General features: G+C 45.0%; 1 protein-coding gene across 2 annotated transcripts in view; it reads left to right on the top strand.

The window, feature by feature from the left end:
• ARHGAP18 (Rho GTPase activating protein 18) overlaps positions 1 to 22,532 on the top strand; it is a 211,916-nt gene that overhangs the window by 174,872 nt on the left and 14,512 nt on the right. For both annotated transcript variants that reach the window (XM_075339902.1, XM_075339901.1), the window contains exons 9-12: positions 5,217 to 5,376; positions 13,977 to 14,059; positions 15,256 to 15,462; positions 22,319 to 22,453. In XM_075339902.1, the coding sequence (XP_075196017.1) occupies positions 5,217 to 5,376; positions 13,977 to 14,059; positions 15,256 to 15,462; positions 22,319 to 22,453 (585 nt within the window). The remainder of the gene's footprint in view (positions 1 to 5,216; positions 5,377 to 13,976; positions 14,060 to 15,255; positions 15,463 to 22,318; positions 22,454 to 22,532) is intronic.

The following is a 22,532-nucleotide window of genomic DNA, read 5'->3' on the forward strand; positions in this document are numbered from 1 at the left end:
ATCTGTTTGGGATTGGTTAAAGTCTAGTGAGGCACCCCACGGGGCCGGGGTTTCTTTTACTCATCACCGGGCCGGTGATGAAGGGGGGGTCTTTGGGGGATGTCACGCCGGCCCCGAGGCGTCCACAAAAGGGGGATATGAAGGAAGGGGGAGATGGTGGGGGTAGTTGTCTCATGACGCCACCTGTGGTATGTGGCTATGAGGGGAGCCATCGCTGCAGGGTGTCTCTTTCCTCCGGGGCGAATAGTAACGCAGCTTGGGCGTTTGAGCTCTCCACAGGTAGAGCTAGGCCCCGGGGAGGATGATGATGGTGGAAGTCTATAGCGCCAAAACGCAAGGGCGATGGCAATGACAAGGACGACACAGGGGCTGCGGTTCAAAGTTCTCTTTACTCACTGCAACTGTCATCACCCTTGGAGTGCCAGTTTCCACTATGATGGGCTCCAGCCCATCCCTGATAGTTCAGAGGCCAGAACCGGTGTTATGAAGTGTGAGCCCTTCCCTTGCTGCGCGATGTAAGACAAATCCTTGGAACCTCTAGTCCTCCAGGAACTCCTGTGTCCATTCTTAGTGTTCTACCCATATAGCAGGCAGCACGAGTCTGTGCTAGGCTGGACCGTGATCACAACTCCTGGCTCAATCTGCTGCTGTGCCCTGGGAACTTGAGGGGGGCAAAGGGACCTGCAATCCCCCTGCCCAGCGGATTCTGATGGTACAACGTGAAGTGTACGCCACCCTTGGGCTCTGCACTCTGACTGCGCCGGTCCCGAGGGAACTATCAAGCTCACTCCTTAGCTACTCTGTAGACTCCTATGTTCCACGGATGATTCTCCTCTCTTGTGGGTTAGTTGTCTCAGAACTTGTCCAGGCACAACCTCCCCGTCTGCTGGCTGCAGACCTTCTCCTTGAACTGTGTGTGTGTGTGGCTCCTCTCTACCCCCTGGCTGCAACTCCTCCCCTACCCTGGGTCCCTGTCACTAGTGGGTGAAAGCCCCAGTGTTTAGTGGCGACCTTAAGACAGTACCCTAACCCAGTCCACCATGGAGAGGGCTCCAGTTGTGTGTTTATTATGTTTTGATGTGAAACCGGCACTGACCTCCTCCGAACCAGAGATGAGTACTGCACCTTAAGCGATATCCAATACCCTGTGGCGACTGAAGCCTCAGGGGCACCACACTAGTCTTTGGGAACATCATCTACCATTAGGCTGAGCTCACACGGCAAAAAAAAAAAAAAGAGCGAGTGGAATGTGAAAAAAAAAAATCGCATTCCACCCAGACCCATGTTACTCTATGGGGCCGCTAATATAAGCGATTTTTTTTTTCTCAGCCCTAATTGGACTGAGAAAACAATCGCAGTATGCTGCAGGTGAAATCCAATTTGTTTTCACTCACACCCATACAAGTCTATGGGTGCGAGAGAAACATCACATTGCACTCGCATTACACTGGTGTAATTCGAGTGCAGTGCGAGAATCGCATCAGCTGATAATGGAGGACATATGGAGATTACGCCCTTCCTCCCTCTTCTCTGCAGCGCCCACCCAGTCCTCCGCGGCTGTGCTGTGATTGCAGGATCGCCTCACAGTGGCATGACTGTCGCATAACTATCGACTTACACTCCAGCAGAGCAGGAGCTGAGTGTCATGCAATTGACCCTCCATTTATGCCCGTGTGTTCCCAGCCAAAGGTACCTGTCAGTAGGATTTCACACCTAAACTATTTATATTCTTATGTAGCTCTTTCAGAGACAAGTCCAGCAATACCTCTACATGGCCATTGTGTTACTCTGGTACTAAGAAATCAGCATTTTAATTGTTATGCAAATGAGGATGAAAATCTAAAGCCTCTGTCACACCAGCTCTATGCCTTGTCCAGTGTCCCCTCCTCCTGCTTGACTGATGACTCTTTTGTATGAAGTCACACAGTACAAAGGGTGTCAGTCAAGAAGGAGGAGGTAGTACTGGGTGGGGAATAGAGCTGGAGTGACAGGAGCTTCAGAACTACAGATCAAGCTTTGATTTCTCAGTAAGCAGAGAATGGTCCGGCCATGTAAATGTATTGCTTAACTTATCTTTAAAAGAGCAACATGTAGATATAAATAGTTTAGGGGGAGGGGGTGTGAAATCCTGGTGACAGATTTCCTTTAAAAATACTCAATTTGCTTACTTTTGTACTATTTCACATAAGATTATATTGGAACTATGTAAGCAAAAACAATATAGACCTTGCAAAATTGATTTATTTCTTCAATATGTCTAACACGAATATAAAAAATGAGTAGCAAAAATGCACAATTGCCAAAAAGTAGTGACTATTACATTATATCCTTGAGTTATATGTTAAGTCTATTGTTTGCAACTTTCTTTTTCTCTTCTTATGAAATATATTAGCTGTAATTACATACTGTGGAGTTTGTTTAACATTAATGAAAAAGGATAAAGGATGTTATAGGATATTACATACACCATTCTTGTGGAGCAGGACGAACAAGAAATCTGACCCGCTGAGCCACCTGAAGATGCTTTTACTCTTTAATTTTAGCTCTGCATAGATGTGACACCATTATCTGACTTCTACAATGTGTATATTTTTGTTAGTTGCTACGAGCATAGAAAGTCTTTATGATCACAGTAGTCTTAAAGCGGATGTGTCGCCTTAAATAAGACAACATATGAAAGCTACAGGTTCCTACTGTAACTACATTGCAGAAACCGTGTTTGGCCATTTAGCTTATGAGTGTTCTGAAAGACTAGTGAACACTGAAAACATGGACAGAATTTATCAAGCTTTTTTGTTTATTTTTTATAACATAGCTACATATGGTAGGTTGAAAAATCTAGTTCAACCTTCCTCCACCAATTCTACATTTTGTTAAGTCATTTATAACTGACAATGTTGTGTGTACTGAGGAAATCATCCAACCCTTTTTTTTAAAAGCTGTTATAGTGTCAGCCATTACTACCTCTTGTGGTAGGGCATTCCACAGTCTGACTGCTCTAACTGTAAAGAACCCTTTCCTATTTAGCTGCCGGAATCGCCTTTCTTCCACTCACTGGGAATGCCCCCTGGTCCTTAATATTGTCTTTGTTGTCATAGTATTGTCTTTGGAAGGAATACGTCAAGGAATAAGCCCAAAACTGAATCCCATATTCCAGATGTGGCCTTACAAGTGATTTATAGAGGGGTAACAATACGTTGGGATCGCGGGATCTAATCTCTCTTTTTATACACCCTAGAATCTTGTTTGCTTTAGCAGCTGCTGCCTGACATTGAGTGCTGCTGCTCAGCTTATTTGTAATGAGAATACCCAAGTCCTTCTCCTGTTCTGTAGTCCCGAGTTTACTTCCATTTAAAGTATACACAGCTATAGGATTGCTCCGTCCTAGGTGCATTACTTTACATTTATCCATTCAAATGATTTTTATTAGGTTTTGTAGTTAACAAATCTTGAAATCATGCGTTACAAAATACTTTACATTTATCAACATTAAATCTCATAAGTTTTTGTTTTGGTTTCTTCGTAACAAAAACGACTGCTAGATTAACATGCACCAAATGTATTAGGAGGCACTTTAAGCCTTAGATATTTGAAATATCAAAGAACTGCCCATGCATCAACAACTGAAATCTATGCCGGCTATAGGCTAATTGGACTAATAATTTACAACAATTTTTGGCATCAATTACTGGCACTGTAGTGTGTTGTAGTAGAACATGACTCCTCTCGTTATGTCCTGTCTGCTTTTTTGAAAAGTCATGAGTCCAGTACTAATAGGCAAAAAGTTAAAAAAAGTGGTGCAAAATTTTGCAGCTTTTTTTTTAGTACCGAAAACTGGCATAAAGCTAATGAAAAACAATTCTGTGTAACTGTTGTGTTCGTTCACAGCTCCACAAACCGCACTAAATTGCACTCAACACTATACTTTTACTGAAATATTTTCTGACCCAGTAATAACAGTAGCCATATGAAAGCATCCCATATAGCCACAAGCTATGATGCTCTTATACAAGTCATTGAATTGTAGGTTTTATACCACCCCTTTTAGATTTGAAGTGTTCCTTTCCATTAAGTCTCTTCTTCATCATCTGAATGGGGAGAATTACAAAGTGCTAGTTAAAACAAGAAAGTTTTGTTTTTTCCTTGTTCTTCTCTGTCCTGAAGAATGGCCTGATTTTCTAATGTTATTGTTCACTGTTCATTTCATGGCTTACTAGCCACTGTTGAAGCGTCAAAGCAGTGGTCGAACGTGTGCAGTGCTTACAAGCTCTCTGTGGAGCTTGTAAGCACTGACCTGAAGTTGGCCAGATCACTGAAGTACAATGTTGATCCTGACCCCACCATCTTCAATGTATCTACTCTCCTTCCATGCTACAGAGGTGACTATACTTGTACCTTTCGGACCATTAGTACAAATGGTTTGAACTGTCAGTAGAGCAGGAGCGCACTGCCTCCAGCAAGCAGATAGCCCGGGTGACTGGGGAACAGTGCGCTGCTGATCAAACACATGATGGAACCCCTTTAAAAGGGTTATTGAAGGGGAATTTATACAGAACATATAAATTCTTATCATACTTGTCAGTCAAATAATCAGACTAAACAGTGGAAGTGTAAAAAAAAAAAAAAAAAATGATCCGATGATTTAAAAAAAGTGAAGCGGTGATAAGCTTAAGCTGCGCTCACATCAGTGGTATTTTGCTGCAAAACCGGATCCATCATTAATGCGTTTCAGTTCCATTCATTTACAATGGAATCGTGGTAAGATGTGATGACATGCGGTTGTGTATGCTGCATGCAAGCACATGTCACCGCAGTTCCATTGTAAATGAATGGAACTGAAACGCATTTATGACTGATCCTGTTTTGCGGCACAATACCGCTGATGTGAGCGCGGCCTTAGATTAGCATTCTGGAAGCAGCGGCCATTGATCACAGCTTTGGCCAAATGGAGCTCTCCAAAGAATGGAAGAAAGCTGCTAACACAAGACTATGAATAGCAGATAAGCATGAACCAGGGGTAGTGGTTTAATTATCATCTGTAAGTCCTGAACCGGACTTCCTCTTTAAAACCCACAATCCTCTACAGGAAATTGTGAAAACCACAGCTTCCTAAATATCTGCACTGTAGTGCCATTTGGCCGGCAGTTATTCTGCATTGGGTTATTTTATGCTTTTTAATTGACATATTAAATTGATCACCTGTAATTGTTTTTCAGTCTTTATGTATGGATTTAGAAGCCAAGTTTTACGAGGGAACATTCAACTGGGATACGGTGAAGCAGCACGATGCCGCCAGTCTCCTAAAGTATTTCATCCGAGAGCTCCCTCTTCCACTGCTGACGGTGGAGTACATGAAAGCTTTCCATTCTGTGCAGTGTAAGATTACTTTACTGTTTCATTAAATTTGGTGCTCGACTTTGGGAGATGACGTGCCTGGGACAGTCATCATTTTATGTAGAGAAACTGATTATGCAGTACATATTAAGTAAGAGCATTGTATGAAAGGGCTTTTTATTCTGGCTACAAAGAAGCCACTGAAAGCTGGAGCTGACCTCCAAAATGCTGGTTCTGGCTTTTATTTCTGTGTATGACATTGTGACATTGCTTCATTGCTGAAACACCGTACATGTACATGCCGCGTCATTGGATTATATGATTACTTACTAGTGATGAGTGAGCACTACCATGCTCTGGTGCTCGGTACTCATAATGAAGAGTTGGATACTTAGATGGGGGCAACTCGAGTATCTGAGTATGATGGAAATCAATGGGGAACTCGAACATTTTTCCGGAGGATTTCCTAGAAAAATGCTCTAGTTTCCCATTGACTTCCATTATGCTCTATAATCGAGTCGAGCCCATCCTAGCGTCCAACTGTTCGTTTCGAGACCCAAGCATGGTAGTACTCGCACATCACTATTACTTACACTGTTGAATTTACCTAGAGAAGAACAGAAAGAAGATGGTCAGAAATCAACGCAAAATGAGCTATACTGAAGTGATAGACAAGATATCACACATACACTGTAAGCGTTCCCAGTATTTTAGGCCTTTTAATAATGCTGAAAAAAATAGAATTAAAATAAAACTGAGTGTAATAAAGTAAAAGTAATATAATCACATAAGCCATATTTTGATTCAAGGCACACTTGCATCAAAGCAGTATATAAGCTCACAGACCAGGAAAGTGAGTGGTAAAATGCTAAATATGGGTGCGAACTATGTAGATACTATAGAAGAAGAGTGCTAATCAGGAGCTTCATATAATTCTGTAGGAATGCCAAAATGTGAATCCAGGGGTAATGATCTTGTGCTCTAGTTCCTTCGTATCAGCCCAATAGCGCAAATATTTACGCCTACAAAATGCACTTTCGTTGGCTGATTTGATTGTTCATATCTGTAAACTAAAGATTTTCTTCCTATCGAAAGCTGATCATTTTTTTCTTAAGGGCCACGATTTGCAGGCATAAATGAACCTTTCTTTGTCGCTCCATTGGGAGACCCAGACAATTGGGTGTATAGGCTATGCCTCCGGAGGCCGCACAAAGTATTACACTAAAAGTGTAAAGCCCCTCCCCTTCTGCCTATACACCCCCCGTGCTCCCACGGGCTCCTCAGTTTTTTTGCTTTGTGCGAAGGAGGCAGACATGCACGCACAGCTCCACAGATTAGTCAGCAGCAGCTGCTGACTATGTCGGATGGAAGAAAAGTGGGCCCATATAGGGCCCCCAGCATGCTCCCTTCTCACCCCACTCTTGTCGGCGGTGTTGTTAAGGTTGAGGTATCCATTGCGGGTACGGAGGCTGGAGCCCACATGCTGTTTTCCTTCCCCATCCCCCTTAGGGCTCTGGGTGAAGTGGGATCCTATCGGTCTCCAGGCACTGAGACCGGGCTTCATCCACAACTCCTGAGGAGCCTGCTGGATAGGAGCCGGGTATCGTTCAGGGACATGGCCCTGCTGCTTTAAGGTACTCTGTGTCCCCGTGGGGACCGCGCACAGCAACACTCCAGCATTGCTGGGTGTGCTAGTGCACCGGGGACCGCGGCGCTGACCGCGTTTGTGCCATTATACACTGCAGCGTCGCTGAGTGTATTTGTGTATGGGGACTACCGCGCTGACCGCCGCTGCCATTGTTTTTACTGAGGCGCGGCTGGGACTGTTAGTGCGCCGGGGACTCTGCGCCGGCCGCGCTTATACGGCGGCCGCGCTTATAACTCGAGTCCCCGGCTTTTGGGCCTAGTCTCTTTTTCTTCCCGCCCCCAGCCCTGCCAGTCAGGGGAAGGGCGGGACGCTGTACAGCACGGCAGCACTGAGGGCTGGAGCATGCTTTGCATACTCCACCCCCCTCACTGTGCACAGTGAGGCACCAGCTCCCGCACTTTCTGGGTCACGCCCACGGCTCCCTCCTCTCCTCAGGACGCCGGCAGCCATTCCTGTCAGCTCCTAGGACGCTGCAGATGGGAGACAAACTCTAGGGGTCCCAGGCAGGGATTCTGGTGGCCACACAACCGCTTTAAGCGGGCGGTAAGCAGCACCTGAGGTGCTGGCCCCACTTGTGCAGTAGTGTGATTATAGTTTATATGTTTACAGGCTATACTTTACACTGTATGGTGCACAGTTGATTTCTGGCTATATACCCTGTTGTGTTGCTCAAAGGAGACAACAATATGGCGCCCACAAGAAGCAGGGTGCCAAAACACAGGCTTACTATGCTGCCTGCGCCGCATGTACAACCTCGCTACCGGCAGGTTCCACTGACCCTCATTGAGTCCACTGCTCGGCCCCTGTGGCACTTACTCACTCTGCTAAGAGGGGCCCAGGGTGAACAGCCAGCTAACACTGTCCAGGTGACGGGGACGGAGTTTGCAGTTTTTACTGACAGACTTTCTGAGACTATGGCTAAAATACTAGAAGCTTTGCAGTCCAGACCGGTATCTCAGACCATGGGCACTGTGGAATCACTGCCCCCTAGTCCCCCTCAGTTGGAACAACAATGTCCCCCCGGGGTGTCTCATAGATCCCAGGGTGAGGTCTCTGACACGGACCGCAGTCCCAGACCGCCTAAGCGAGCTCGCTTGGAAATCCCCCCGACCTCATCACATTGTTCAGGGTCTCAGAGAGATGACTCTCGGAATGATGAAGCGGAGGTAGCTGACCAGGATTCTGATCCTGAGGCCGCTCTCAACCTTGATACTCCTGATGGGGACGCCATAGTGAATGATCTTATTGCGTCCATAAATAAGATGTTGGATATTTCTCCCTCAGCTCCTCCAGCAGAGGAGTCAGCTTTTCAGCAGGAGAAGTTCCGTTTCAGGTTCCCCAAGCGTACAGCGAGTATGTTTCTGGATCACTCCGACTTCAGAGAGGCAGTCCAGAAACACCGAGTTTGTCCAGATAAGCGTTTTTCCAAGCGCCTTAAGGATACACGTTATCCCTTCCCCCCTGACGTGGTCAAGGGCTGGACTCAGTGTCCCAAGGTGGATCCTCCAATCTCCAGACTGGCGGCTAGATCCATAGTTGCAGTTGAAGATGGGGCTTCACTCAAGGATGCCACTGCCAGACAGATGGAGCTCTGGTTGAACTCCATCTATGAGGCTATCGGCGCGTCTTTCGCTCCAGCATTCGCAGCAGTATGGGCACTCCAAGCTATCTCAGCGGGTCAAGCCCAAATTGACGCACTCACACGTACGTCTGCGCCGCAAGTGGCTTCCATAACCTCCCAAACGTCGGCATTTGCGTCCTACGCTATTAATGCTATCCTGGACTCTGCGAGCCGTACGGCGGTTGCAGCCGATGCTCTTCTGCAGGCGTTGGACACTCTGAAGGTAGAAGGAGTGGTGATCCCTGTTCCTCTTCAGCAACAGGGTCACGGTTTTTACTCCAACCTGTTTGTGGTTCAAAAGAAGGACGGGTCTTTCCGTCCTGTCCTGGACCTAAAACTGCTCAACAAACACGTAAAGACCAGGCGGTTCCGGATGGAATCCCTCCGCTCCGTCATCGCCTCAATGTCCCAAGGGGATTTCCTTACATCGATCGATATCAAAGATGCTTATCTTCACGTTCCGATTGCTCCAGAGCATCAGCGCTTCCTGCGCTTCGCCATAGGAGACGAACACCTCCAGTTCGTGGCACTGCCGTTCAGCCTGGCGACAGCCCCCCGGGTTTTCACCAAGGTCATGGCTACAGTAGTCGCGGTCCTCCACTGCCAGGGTCACTCGGTGATCCCTTACTTAGACGATCTGCTGGTCAAGGCTCCCTCCCAAGAGGCATGCCAGCACAGCCTCAACGCTACTCTGGAGACTCTCCAGAGTTTCGGGTGGATCATCAATTTTCCAAAGTCAAATCTGACACCGGCCCAATCGCTGACATATCTTGGCATGGAGTTTCATACCCTCTCAGCGATAGTGAAGCTTCCGCTGAACAAGCAGCGTTCACTACAGACGGGGGTGCAATCTCTCCTTCAAGGTCAGTCACACCCCTTGAGGCGCCTCATGCACTTCCTGGGGAAGATGGTGGCAGCAATGGAGGCAGTCCCTTTCGCGCAGTTTCACCTGCGCCCTCTTCAATGGGACATCCTACACAAATGAGACAGGAAACAGACGTCCCTCGACAGGAACGTCTCCCTCTCTCAGGCAACCAAAGCTTCCCTTCGGTGGTGGCTTCTTCCCACTTCATTATCGAAGGGGAAATCCGTCCTACCCCCATCCTGGGCGGTGGTCACGACGGACACGAGTCTGTCAGGGTGGGGAGCAGTTTTTCCCCACCACAGGGCTCAGGGTACGTGGACTCAGCAAGAGTCCTCGCTTCAGATCAATGTTCTGGAGATCAGGGCAGTGTATCTGGCCCTAAAAGCGTTCCAGCAGTGGCTGGAAGGCAAGCAGATCCGAATTCAGTCGGACAATTCCACAGCGGTGGCATACATCAACCACCAAGGCGGGACACACAGTCGGCAAGCCTTCCAGGAAGTCCGGTGGATTCTACTGTGGGTGGAAGCCACAGCCTCCACCATATCCGCAGTTCACATCCCAGGCGTAGAAAACTGGGAAGCAGACTTTCTCAGTCGCCAGGGCATGGACGCAGGTGAATGGTCCCTTCACCCGGACGTGTTTCAGGAGATATGTTGCCGCTGGGGCATGCCGGACGTCGACCTAATGGCGTCCCGGCACAACAACAAGGTACTGACGTTCATGGCACGGTCTCAAGATCCCAGAGTTCAGGATTGGTCGCAGTTTCAGCTCCCTTATGTGTTTCCTCCGTTGGCACTGTTGCCCAGAGTGTAACGCAAGATCAGGGCCGACTGCCGCCGCGTCATCCTCGTCGCTCCAGACTGGCCGAGGAGGTCGTGGTACCCGGATCTGTGGCACCTCACGGTCGGCCAACCGTGGGCACTACCAGACCGACCAGACTTGCTGTCTCAAGGGCCATTTTTCCATCTGAATTCTGCGGCCCTCAACCTGACTGTGTGGCCATTGAGTCCTGGACCCTAGCGTCTTCAGGATTATCTCAAGAGGTCATTGCCACTATGAGACAGGCTAGGAAACCAACGTCCGCCAAGATCTACCACAGGACGTGGAAAATTTTCCTGTCATGGTGCTCTGCTCAGGGTTTTTCTCCCTGGCCATTTGCCTTGCCCACTTTTCTGTCCTTCCTTCAATCTGGACTGGAAAAGGGTTTGTCGCTCGGCTCCCTTAAGGGACAAGTCTCAGCGCTCTCTGTGTTTTTCCAGAAGCGCCTAGCCAGACTTCCACAGGTATGCACGTTCCTGCAGGGGGTTTGTCACATCGTTCCTCCTTACAAGCGGCCGTTAGAACCCTGGGATCTGAACAGGGTGCTGATGGTTCTTCAGAAACCACCATTCGAGCCAATGAGAGATATTTCTCTCTCACGCCTTTCGCAGAAAGTGGTTTTCCTAGTAGCAGTCACTTCACTTCGGAGAGTGTCTGAGCTAGCAGCGTTGTCGTGCAAAGTCCCTTTCCTGGTGTTTCACCAGGACAAGGTGGTTCTGCGTCCGGTTCCGGAATTTCTTCCTAAGGTGGTATCCCCCTTTCATCTCAATCAGGATATCTCCTTACCCTCTTTTTGTCCTCATCCAGTTCACCAATGTGAAAAGGATTTGCACTTGTTAGATCTGGTGTGAGCACTCAGACTCTACATTTCTCGTACGGCGCCCCTGCGCCGCTCGGATGCACTCTTGGTCCTTGTCGCTGGCCAGCGTAAAGGGTCACAGGCTTCCAAAGCAACCCTGGCTCGGTGGATCAAAGAACCAATTCTCGAAGCTTACCGTTCTGCTGGGCTTCCGGTTCCCTCAGGGCTGAAGGCCCATTCTACCAGAGCCGTGGGTGCGTCCTGGGCTTTGAGGCACCAGGCTACGGCTCAGCAGGTGTGTCAGGCGGCTACCTGGTCGAGCCTGCACACTTTCACGAAACACTATAAGGTGCATACCTAGGCTTCGGCGGATGCCAGCCTAGGTAGACGAGTCCTTCAGGCGGCGGTTGCCCACCTGTAGGAAGGGGCCGTTTTACGGCTCTATTACGAGGTATTATTTTACCCACCCAGGGACTGCTTTTGGACGTCCCAATTGTCTGGGTCTCCCAATGGAGCGACAAAGAAGAAGGGAATTTTGTTTACTTACCGTAAATTCCTTTTCTTCTAGCTCCAATTGGGAGACCCAGCACCCGCCCCTGTTTTTTTGTGTACACATGTTGTTCATGTTGAATGGTTTCAGTTCTCCGATATTCCTTCGGATTGAATTTACTTTAAACCAGTTTATAATTTTTTTCCTCCTTCTTGCTTTTGCACCAAAACTGAGGAGCCCGTGGGAGCACGGGGGGTGTATAGGCAGAAGGGGAGGGGCTTTACACTTTTAGTGTAATACTTTGTGCGGCCTCCGGAGGCATAGCCTATACACCCAATTGTCTGGGTCTCCCAATTGGAGCTAGAAGAAAAGGAATTTACGGTAAGTAAACAAAATTCCCTTCTAAAGTGGTATCATTAAATTTGGAAGTTATTCCTTTCCCATAGAATAGGGGTAACTTCCCAAATGCTGATACGTCTGACCAGTAAGACCATCACTGATTCTGAGAACCAGGGTGCTAAAGAGCCCCGTGTGCATGGAGTGGTGGACGATAATGTACAGTATTAATTCTTAATGGAACTGCCAGAGATAGTCGAATGTGGCGCTTAGCTGATCATATGAATAAATGGATCAGCAGTGCACATGATTGACCACCGCTCCATTCAAATGGGCTCTCCATACTTAGGACCAGTAGCAATCACAGCATTCAGACCCCTATTGATTTGGAAGTTGTACCCTATCCAATGGATAGAGGAGATGGTGCATAACTTCCAAACTTAAAAAATACCACTTTAATGCAGATATGAATGATGGAGTGACCCAACAAAAGAATATTATTATTTTTTTTTATTCGTTAAAGGTGTTTTCCCATGAACAAAGTTAAGTTTAACATAGTAACATAGTTTCTAAGACTGAAGGAAGACCTTATGTCCATCTAGTTCAGCCTATACTTAGTGCTGCTGTTCTGCAGTGTTGAACCAGGGGAAGGCAAAAAACCACAGAGTAGAAGCCAATTTTCCCCATAGGGAGAAAAATTTCTTCCCAACTCCTAAGCTGGGTCATCTATCTTCCTGTAATATTATGTTATTCATAACCTTCTATACTGTTGCTAACAAGAAAAGCATCCATTCCTCTCTTAAACTCATCCCACTGAGTTGGCCATCACCACTTCCTCAGGAAGAGAGTTCCAGAGCCTAACTGCTCTTACTGTGAAGAACCCTCTTCTATGCTGGTGCATACATTTTCTTTCCTCCAAATGAGTTTAAAGTTGAAAGTTTAAAGTTGATTTTAATCAATAAATCTTGGAATAATAATAATTTCCACAATTGGATGTATTTAAAAAAAAATAAAAATAAAATAAAAAATGTCCTTGTGCTGAGATTTTATATATGTGTCCCTGTTGTGTACTGTGTAATGGCCGTGTCTGACCGTACAGGAACAAGGTGTGATCATACCACATCTCCTGGCCAGGGGAGGAAGCAAAAGTGTATACAGATATTACAGCATGGGATCATAGATCATCCTTTTTGTGAGGCAAAATATTTCCCTGGCGGATTTTTAAAAAATGTAATACCTCAAAGAAAAAAAAATTGCGATGCTGTCCTGTAAGGTATATATTCTTCTTTACTTCCTCCACTGCCCAGGAGATGTGGTATGATCAGACCATGTCCCTGTACGGTCAGACATGGCCATTACACCGTACAAAGCAGGGACACATATATATAAGATTATCTTAGCACAGGAACATTTTTTTTTTTTTTTTAAATATATCCAATTGTGGAAATTCTTATTGTTCCAAGATCTATTGAATAAAATGAATTTTGTTCATGTTAAAACCCTTTAGGTTCTAGCTGATCAGTGAAGGAGTGTTCTAATGAATACTTGTTCTCACATATCGAACCTTGTAAATGGGCTTTTACTTTCTGACCTGTTGTATTTATCTGTACTGTTGTGATATGAATATTCATATGGGCTAATATTTGCTAGACTATAAAGCCGAGGTCATTGCATCTCCTTGAAGCTGGACTGGCAGTTTGCTGACCAGTCGAGAATGAGGATGGCAGTGCAGAAACAGTCAAGTGCCATATCTACCTAATTATGAACGAGAAGTGCATCCATGTTGGTATATTTTATAGTTATTGCTAGTTTATGTTTCATAGATCTACTTCGATTACTCTTAGCTAATAAACAGTTTTGTAAAAAAGGTACTAATAGTGTATTATGGCACTATTAATTCTGTGGATCCATCCTCGCAGTAGGTAAGCACTTCTGCCCGCTGACTTTTGTACTTTGGAGCAATCCTTTCACTGATCGGTGGCGGTCAATGTAAGGGCGTACCAAATAAGATGATGAACCAAAGTTTACTTACTCTTTAAAGCTTTACATGCTTTCTACTTTCAGACCTTCCAAGTAAAAAGCAGCGCTTACAAGCTCTAAATCTCCTAGTTATTCTTCTCCCTGATGTACATCGAGATACTCTAAAGGTCAGTTTGGTTGTGCATAGTTTCACTGCCAATGTTATCATTTATTTAACAGACCTAACACTTACGTCTATATGTTCAGAAATACCTAGCACGTAGAGCTTGATGTAGCGAATGCCCTACAGTCTGAATCCTTGCTGTCCTGATGACAAAACGCATCGGGAGCGTTTTTGCGAGCCTCATCCCTTGGATAGTCCTTGAGGCGGGTACTGTGTGGCTGGTTTTACAAAAAGCCCCCCTCATTTCTCCAGGGCACAGGGCCCATCATAGGAACGCCTCTGTAAAACTTAAGTGTTGGCTTAGACTGTTCCTTTGTTTGCCATTTTAGGCACTGATACTAAGTATTCCTCTACCCCTTCTTCAGAAACACACTATGAGAGACATCTTATGTGTGGTAGTGGGAATTTAACCTGATAGTTCTGCATGAGAAATAGTTTCCTTGTTATATGTGGTATGTTTTTTTAGATGGCTATTTTAACTGATATAATTAAGCTAAATTTTATTTCACTACTACCCCCGCTGAGAAATTGTAACGTTTGGTGGTAATTGTTACTCATTGAGTCAAAACTTGATTTACTAATATGGCAGCCATTGCAATATATGAGACATATATACTATACGCTGGCTGTTTTTTTAAGTTATGTACTTAGGATATTTTATAAATTCCTTACATGTGTACGGTACAGATATCGGCAATAAAATTCCGTGACACGAACATTAAAATTGTATATATATTTTTTACTAACTGCCCTATGTGACTTGTGCTATGTCCGTGCCATATTTAAAAAAAAAAAATGGAGTAATGACACTTGCATGACAAATAACCTGTCAATTATATTACAAAATAAATCACACACAAAAAAACCCTCTAAAAATTGTCTACAATAAACATGTGAAAATGGATGGATATGGTGGACGCTGTACCAGTTTTACCTTAGGTCTATTACCAGGAGCTGCCTGCTTCAGTGTTGTGTATTCCCTGTGATATGCGGGTACAGTGTTGTAAGATTACAAAGTAAAATCAGAAAACCGTGCTCTTACCACAAATTTGGATCCAATTATTTTCGATACATGAGTTAAAGCCACTAGTGCTTGAAAAGACTAGTTCTATTCACTGAACATCTGAAAGAGTAAGCCGATGAATAAACTCGATCATGTTATGTGGACGTAAAGTATCTTGGATTTCCTTTTTGTTTCAGGTTCTACTTGAATTCCTTCAAAGGGTCGTTGATCACAGAGAACAAAATAAAATGACTCTGAAGAATGTAGCCATGATAATGGCACCGAATCTCTTTACTCTCCACACCTCTCCTTTAAAAGCTCCGGATCAAGACGCCGTTACCAGTGCGGCCCAGACAGCTTCTGTTATGCTTTTCTTGATCAAATACCAAAAACTCCTGTGGACGGTATGTAACAACATGTCGGGTCCAACCGTTAGTTTGTGCAGTCATAATCGTGGATGCCCAAATATTATCTCTTAGACCTGACCTAGTGGTCCTACAAATTGGACAAATCTTACCAGTCTCTGGTTGGTTAGGCTTATAATGTAATAATGTGTGACCAATGGGAAGTTTTTACTGTAAATTTAGTGTGTGTGTGTGTGTGTGTGTGTGTGTGTGTGTGTTAGTGTTATATCGGAGTTACAGAAACCTGTATTTTATGAACCATAAAAATATACTTTTAGGCTTTCAGGATCCTGTGAACTGAAGTTTATATACTCTTTTATTTAATTATATTTTTGTGTAGATCAGGCTTTTGCTTGTCTAGGAGCTAAGTTTTTTGTTTTTTTTTTGTTTTTTTGTTTCAAAATCATATGTATAGTAGACTGTGTGCTAAAAGAGATGATATCATATATTTACACACAATCTAATGTACCACCCCCATTCATTGTGAATGTTTTTCCAAATATTTTACCAACTCCAATTTGTTTTTGTTTGTAAAGGTGGATATAAAAGGGAAATATATCACTAATTTGTGAAATGCAGTATAGTTTATTGGTTTCACATACTACATATTTAAAACCTCCTATGATTGACCCTACATTTTTTTTTTTAAGATTTATGTACGCAATATGGTACCTGGCACCGTAATTTTTTTGAATCAAACCGAGAAATGGGAAGGAAAGGATAGGGTTTTCTGTTATTGGCTGCTCAAAAGGAATATACAAATATATTATAACAGTGTAGTTTGTATTTTTTTGCCTAAGGATACAGTTTAACACTAGAAGTCCCAGAAATTTCTAGCTCCCCCCTGAAGTCCCGAAAGAGGGTCAAATGACCCTTGAGCCCCCGTCACATTTAACAACTTACCAGCGATCCCGAAAATTATCCGATCTGATAAGGATCGCTGGTAAGTCGCAGGGAGGTCGCTGGTGAGATGTCACACAGTCAGACCTTACCAATGACGCAGTAATGATCAGCGACCTGTATAACGATGAGCGACCTGTATAGGAGGCTGTTGGTAGGTGTCAAACACAGCGATGAGTCCTGCCCAGGAGGACATCGGCTTTGAAGAAAATAAACCAGAACAGTGTGTAATGATCAGCGATTTCGCAGCAGAGGCCAGGTCGCTGCTTATTGTCACACATAATGAGATCGCAGGTGAGACCCCTATTACGTCACAAAACCTGTGACTCAGCAGCGATCTCGCTAGCGATCTCGCTTTGTGAGAAGTATCCCTTAGTCCAACTGAATAGAACTAAAGGCCCAGTCACACACAACGACTTACCAGCGATCCCGAAAACGATGCAACCTGATAGGGATCGCAGGTAAGTTGCTGGGAGGTCGCAGGTGAGATGTCACAGTCAGATCTTACCAGCGATGCAGGAACAATATAGGTCACAGTAGCGACCTGTATAACGATCTCAGCAGTCACTGTAACCCTGTCACACAGTGTCAAACACAGCGATGTGTCCTGCCCAGCAGGACGTCGCCTTTGAAGAAAATGACCTGGACCATTCAGCAACAACTAGAGATCTCACAGCAGGGGCCTGATCGCTGATAGGTGTCACACAACAAGATCGCTAACTGGATCGCTACTGCGTCACAGAAACCATGACTCGGCTGCGATCTCGCTAGCGATCTCGTTATGTGTGACGGTACCTTAACTAGAAACTAAATGGCTAAACTCAATGGAAAACAACAACCTCCTGTGGTGCGACAGTAATGGCCTTAATTACAGAACATAAGATGGTGATTATAGGATGTTAGCTAAAATCCTTCAGGTCATTCGAACAGTCTCTGGGTTCCAAAGGTAGAAATGCTAAAATGACCCCTCTCAGGGACTTCTAGTGCTAAGGGGATGCCATTACTTCAGGATTCTCAAGATCTGACCTCTCAGATCCCCAATAATCCTGAGGAGGAAAGGGACATAGGGTTAGTGTAGCACAACCTTACTCTGTAATTTTTCACTGCACATTGACCTCTGACCCCAATTGAGTGGGCCATCAATGCAGATCAATTGGGCTACTGTGACAGTAAAAAAAAAAAAAAGAAAATAACAAATATGGTAAAGGGGAAGCTGCATCTTACCAATCCAAAGTTACCTTTAGTCTCAGAATCTGTGGTGGTAACCTACATCAGATCCCACCAATCATGAAGTAAGGGAAATGTAAAATCCATCCGTACTGTAGATTGTGTGCGCATACATATATATGTGTATACAGTGTGTCCACCCATATCCTGTCCACCGCCATTAACTTGAGAACGGCGGCAGCTATAGGCATAGAAGTGGTGTCTAGGTATAGTAAAATAGCCATGCGTAACTCAGTGAAACCACCTATAGCGCCACCTGGTGGAAAACAACCTAGTTAGCATTTTTATTTCGAAAACTGAACGAGATAGAGGAAAAAAAGTGAATTACAAAGTTGTAGGACATAATCACTTCCATACAAATCGACACCTTGCATACAGAAATGCTATGATTGGAACGTGTAAAACTCACAAGGCTGCGGACCTGAAGCGATACATCATGGAGACCTTCCTACAAGTCATTGGGTATGGTGGCTGCGTGGAGTGGCCTCCACGCTCACCTGACCTGACCCCATTGGACTTTTTTCTGTGAGGTCAGGTGACCCCTCCACCAACTTTGCAGGACCTACGACGACGTATCACAGATGCTTGTACAAACGTGTCACCTACCTTATTGCACAACGTGCAGCAAGATACAGTATGCTGTCCAGAGACCAGATGTGCATTGCAGCTGACGGTGGCCACTTTGAGCATCAAAGTTAAATGAGCGCCATACGCGTGACCAGCATTCAATGTTTTGGGGGGGGTCATGGTTTCATATCATAGCATTTCTGTATGCAAGGTGTCGATTCGTATTGAATTGATCATGCCCTACAACTTTGTAATTCATTTTTTTCTCTCTCTTGTTCCGTTTTCGAGATAAAATTGCTAACTCCATTGTTTTCCAACAGGTGGCGCTATAGGCAGTTTCATTGCGTAGCGCACGGCTCCTTTACTATACCTAGACTCCACTTCTATGCCTATAGCTGCCGCTGTTCTCAAGTTAATGGCGGTGGACACACTGTATATAAATATTTTATACACATATATACTGATATATACTGACAAAGGCCTAAGACGTTTTCTAAGTACACGGAAGGCCTTTGTCTCGCAGATATTTTTGGCATATATGTCTAAATCTGTTAGTGAGGATTTCTTCTTTTCGAGATAATCCATCCACCTTACAGGATTTTGATTAGACAGCATGGTTATTGCACAGGTGTGCCTAAAGGGCGCTTTACACGCTACAATAAATCTTACGATGTGTCGGCGGGGTCACGTCGTAAGTGACGCACATCCGGCATCGTAAGTATGATTGTAGCGTGTAAAACCTCCGTGCAATTGCTATTGAACGAAAATCCGTCCATCGCATGCACGTCGTTCATGTCTCAAAAATTGAACATGCGGTTGTGCAATGTTCCCGAGGCAGCACACATGGCAGTGTGTGACACCCCGGGAACATTGACCGTCAGCTTACCTTCGTCCGCGGCTCCCGCCGACAATGCAGAAGGAAGGAGGTGGGCGAGGTGTTCACGTCCCGCTCATCTACGCCCCTCCGCTTCTATTGGCCGGCTGCCGCGTGACGTCGTTGTTACGCCGAACGTCGCTCCCACTCCAGGAAGTGGATGTTCGCCCCCACAGCGAGGTCATATGGACGGGCAAGTACGTGTGACAGCTTTTAATCGATTGTGAGGCACGGTCAAAAATTGAACGTGCCACACATACGATTGGGGCGGGTCAAAAATTGAAAGGTGTAAAGCAGGCTTAAGGCTGGCCACAATAAAAGGCCACTCTAAAATGTGCATTTTAATCACACAACACAATGCCACATATATCACAGGTTTTGAGGGAGTGTGTAGTTGGCATGCTGACTGCAGGAATGTCCACCAGAGCTGTTGCCCATTAATTGAATGTTCATTTATCTACCATAAGCCTTTTCAAAGGTGTTTCGTAGAATGTCAGTACAACCAACCTTACAACCGCAGACCACATGTGACCAGCACCAGCTGAGGACCTTATTGTCCAGCTACTCGGACAGCTGCTGCATTAATCTTTTTGCATAATTAAAAAATTTTAGGACAAGCTGTCAGAAACTGTCTTTGGGAAGCTCATCTGCATGCTCGTAATCCTCATTGGGCTCTCCACCTGACTACAGTTTTGTCGTTGGCTTGAGTGGGCAAATGAGTGAGCTAATGCTCATATCTCATGGCATCTGGCACGTTGGAGAGGTGTTCTCTTCATGGATGAATCCTGCTTTTCACTGTACAGGGCAAATGGCAGACTGAGTGCATGGTGTCATTTGTGTGAGCAGTTTGCTAATCGAGTGGCCTATGGTGGAGATAGGGTTATGGTAGGGGTAGGCATGTGTTAGGGACAACGAATATTGGTGCATTATATTGATGCAATTTTGAATGCACATAGATACCATGATGAAACCCTGAGGCCCATTGTTGTGCCATTCACCCACGACCATCACTTCATGTTGCAGCATGATAATGCACAGCACATATTGCAAGGATCTGTACACGATTCATGGAAGCCAAAAACATCCCAGTTCTTGCATTGTCAGAAAACTCACCGAACATGTCACCCATTGAGCATGTGTAAAGGCCCCGTCACACACAGAGATAAATCTTTGGCAGATCTGTGGTTGCAGTGAAATCATGGACATATTGTTCCATTTGTACACAGCCACAAACCTGGCACTGATTGTCTACAATTTCACTGCAACCACAAATCTGCCGCAGATTTATCTCTGTGTGTAAAGTGGCCTTTAGAGGCTCTGGATTGGCATATACAAATAGTGTTCATGTTCCTGCCAATATTAAGCAATTTCCCCCTTTGCCCAGTGGACCCACCCAATACTGCGACTCTGCCCATGTTATAGTGACCTTTTGTTGCACACCTGTTCAATGACCATGCTGTCTAATTAGCATGTTGAGATGTCACACGTGAGGAGGATGGATAAATGTCGGCAAAGGAGAAGCTCTCACTAACAGATTTAGACTAATTTGTGAACAATATCTGAGAGGGAAAGGCCTTTTCTGTACCTACAAAAATTTTTAGATCTGAGTTTGGTTCATGAAGAATGGAAGCAAAAGCATTATATATACCATATGTAATATGATTTATTATATTCTATTATATTATATGTCTCTATCACACACATACACAAAGATACACGGCGCATATAAGAAAAGTGAGTACACCCCTTGTTGTAAATTATTTTATGTCTTGACATGGGACCACTTTCACATATGACTCTTTTGAGGATTTCGGTGGCAAACTGTGAAACTCTAGTTAACGCCATGCCCAAGGTGAAAATATATATATATATATATATATATATATATATATATATATATATATATAATTTATTTATTGATATAGAAGGGTTAATAGTTTCTATATTTCTTCATTAAAGATATTTTATTGTTATTAGTAAGTATATCTGATGGTAGTTCATAGTCATAATGGAGCAATAATAAGGGTACCTTCACACTTAACGATGCAGCAGCGATCCGACCAGCGATCTGACCTGGTCAGGATCGCTGCTGCATCGCTACATGGTCGCTGGTGAGCTGTCAAACAGGCGGATCTCACCAGCGACCAGTGAACAGCCCCCAGCCAGCAGCGACGTGCAAGCGACGCTGCGCTTGCACGGAGCCGCCGTCTGGAAGCTGCGGAGACTGGTAACTAAGGTAAACATCGGGTATGGTTACCCGATGTTTACATTAGTTACCAGCGCACACCGCTTAGCTGTGTGTGCAGGGAGCCGCGCACACTGAGCGCTGGCTCCTTGCTCTCCTAGCTACAGTACACATCGGGTTAATTAACCCGATGTGTAATGCAGCTACATGTGCAGAGAGCAGGGAGCCGCGCACTCTGCTTAGCGCTGGCTCCTTGCTCTCCTAGCTGCTGTACACATCGGGTTAATTAACCCGATGTGTACAGCAGCTACATGTGCAGAGAGCCGGAGCCGGAGCACAGGCAGCGTGAGAGCTGCAGAGACTGGTAACTAAGGTAAATATCGGGTAACCACCTTGGTTACCCGATGTTTATCTTGGTTACAAGCTTACCTCAGCTGTCAGACGCCGGCTCCTGCTCCCTGCTCGCTTCATTCGTCGCTCTCTCGCTGTCACACACAGCGATCTGTGTGTCAGTGGGAGAGCGCCTTTGAAGAAAACGAACCAGGGCTGTGTGTAACGAGCAGCGATCTCGCAGCAGGGGCCAGATCGCTGCTCATTGTCACACACAGCGAGATCGCTAATGAGGTCACTGCTGCGTCACAAAAAGCGTGACTCAGCAGCGATCTCGGCAGTGAGCTCGCTGTGTGTGAAGCACCCCTAAGAGACAGGCTCAAGGATTATTATTGTCTCTAAATGTTCTTCTTATCTTCTTCTTATCTCATATGCATGACTCTACATTTTTGTTTTGCTAAAACTTAAAGGTCATATGAGCAACTTGTAAAGTCCAGCTAGAAGCTTTATTTGCAATATCACATTGATCTGTAAATGGTATAAATAAACTGTACTTTGGTTAAATAAACAGAAAATTGATCATGCTCCCATGGATGCAGGTCTTTTTCTCCGAGCGCTCGATCTTGATTAGGTCTGAAGAGGCCTAATTGAGAAGACCTCACTGGTGATCCCATAAGCTGACTTGTGACAAAACAGAACAGCTACAACAATATATATATATATATATAATTAATATAATATAATATTCATAACAATTTCAAATTCTTTTGCAGATCCCAACATTTCTTGTTGCACAAGTAAGGCGGCAAAACCAGAAGAAACCTTCTAAAGAAAGAGCTATGAATCGACTGCTCAGAAGAATGGCATACGACCGAGTGAAGCCGGAGAAGCTGGAAAAGAGTGCAGATGTAAGCTGATTGTACAGCGAGGTTTTTTTCACTATATTGTTTTGAAAGCTAAAATGAACAGTTTACCATACAGTGATCA

The sequence above is a fragment of the Anomaloglossus baeobatrachus genome, chromosome 3 (assembly GCF_048569485.1).
Source record: "Anomaloglossus baeobatrachus isolate aAnoBae1 chromosome 3, aAnoBae1.hap1, whole genome shotgun sequence".
NCBI classification, from domain to species: domain Eukaryota; kingdom Metazoa; phylum Chordata; class Amphibia; order Anura; family Aromobatidae; genus Anomaloglossus; species Anomaloglossus baeobatrachus.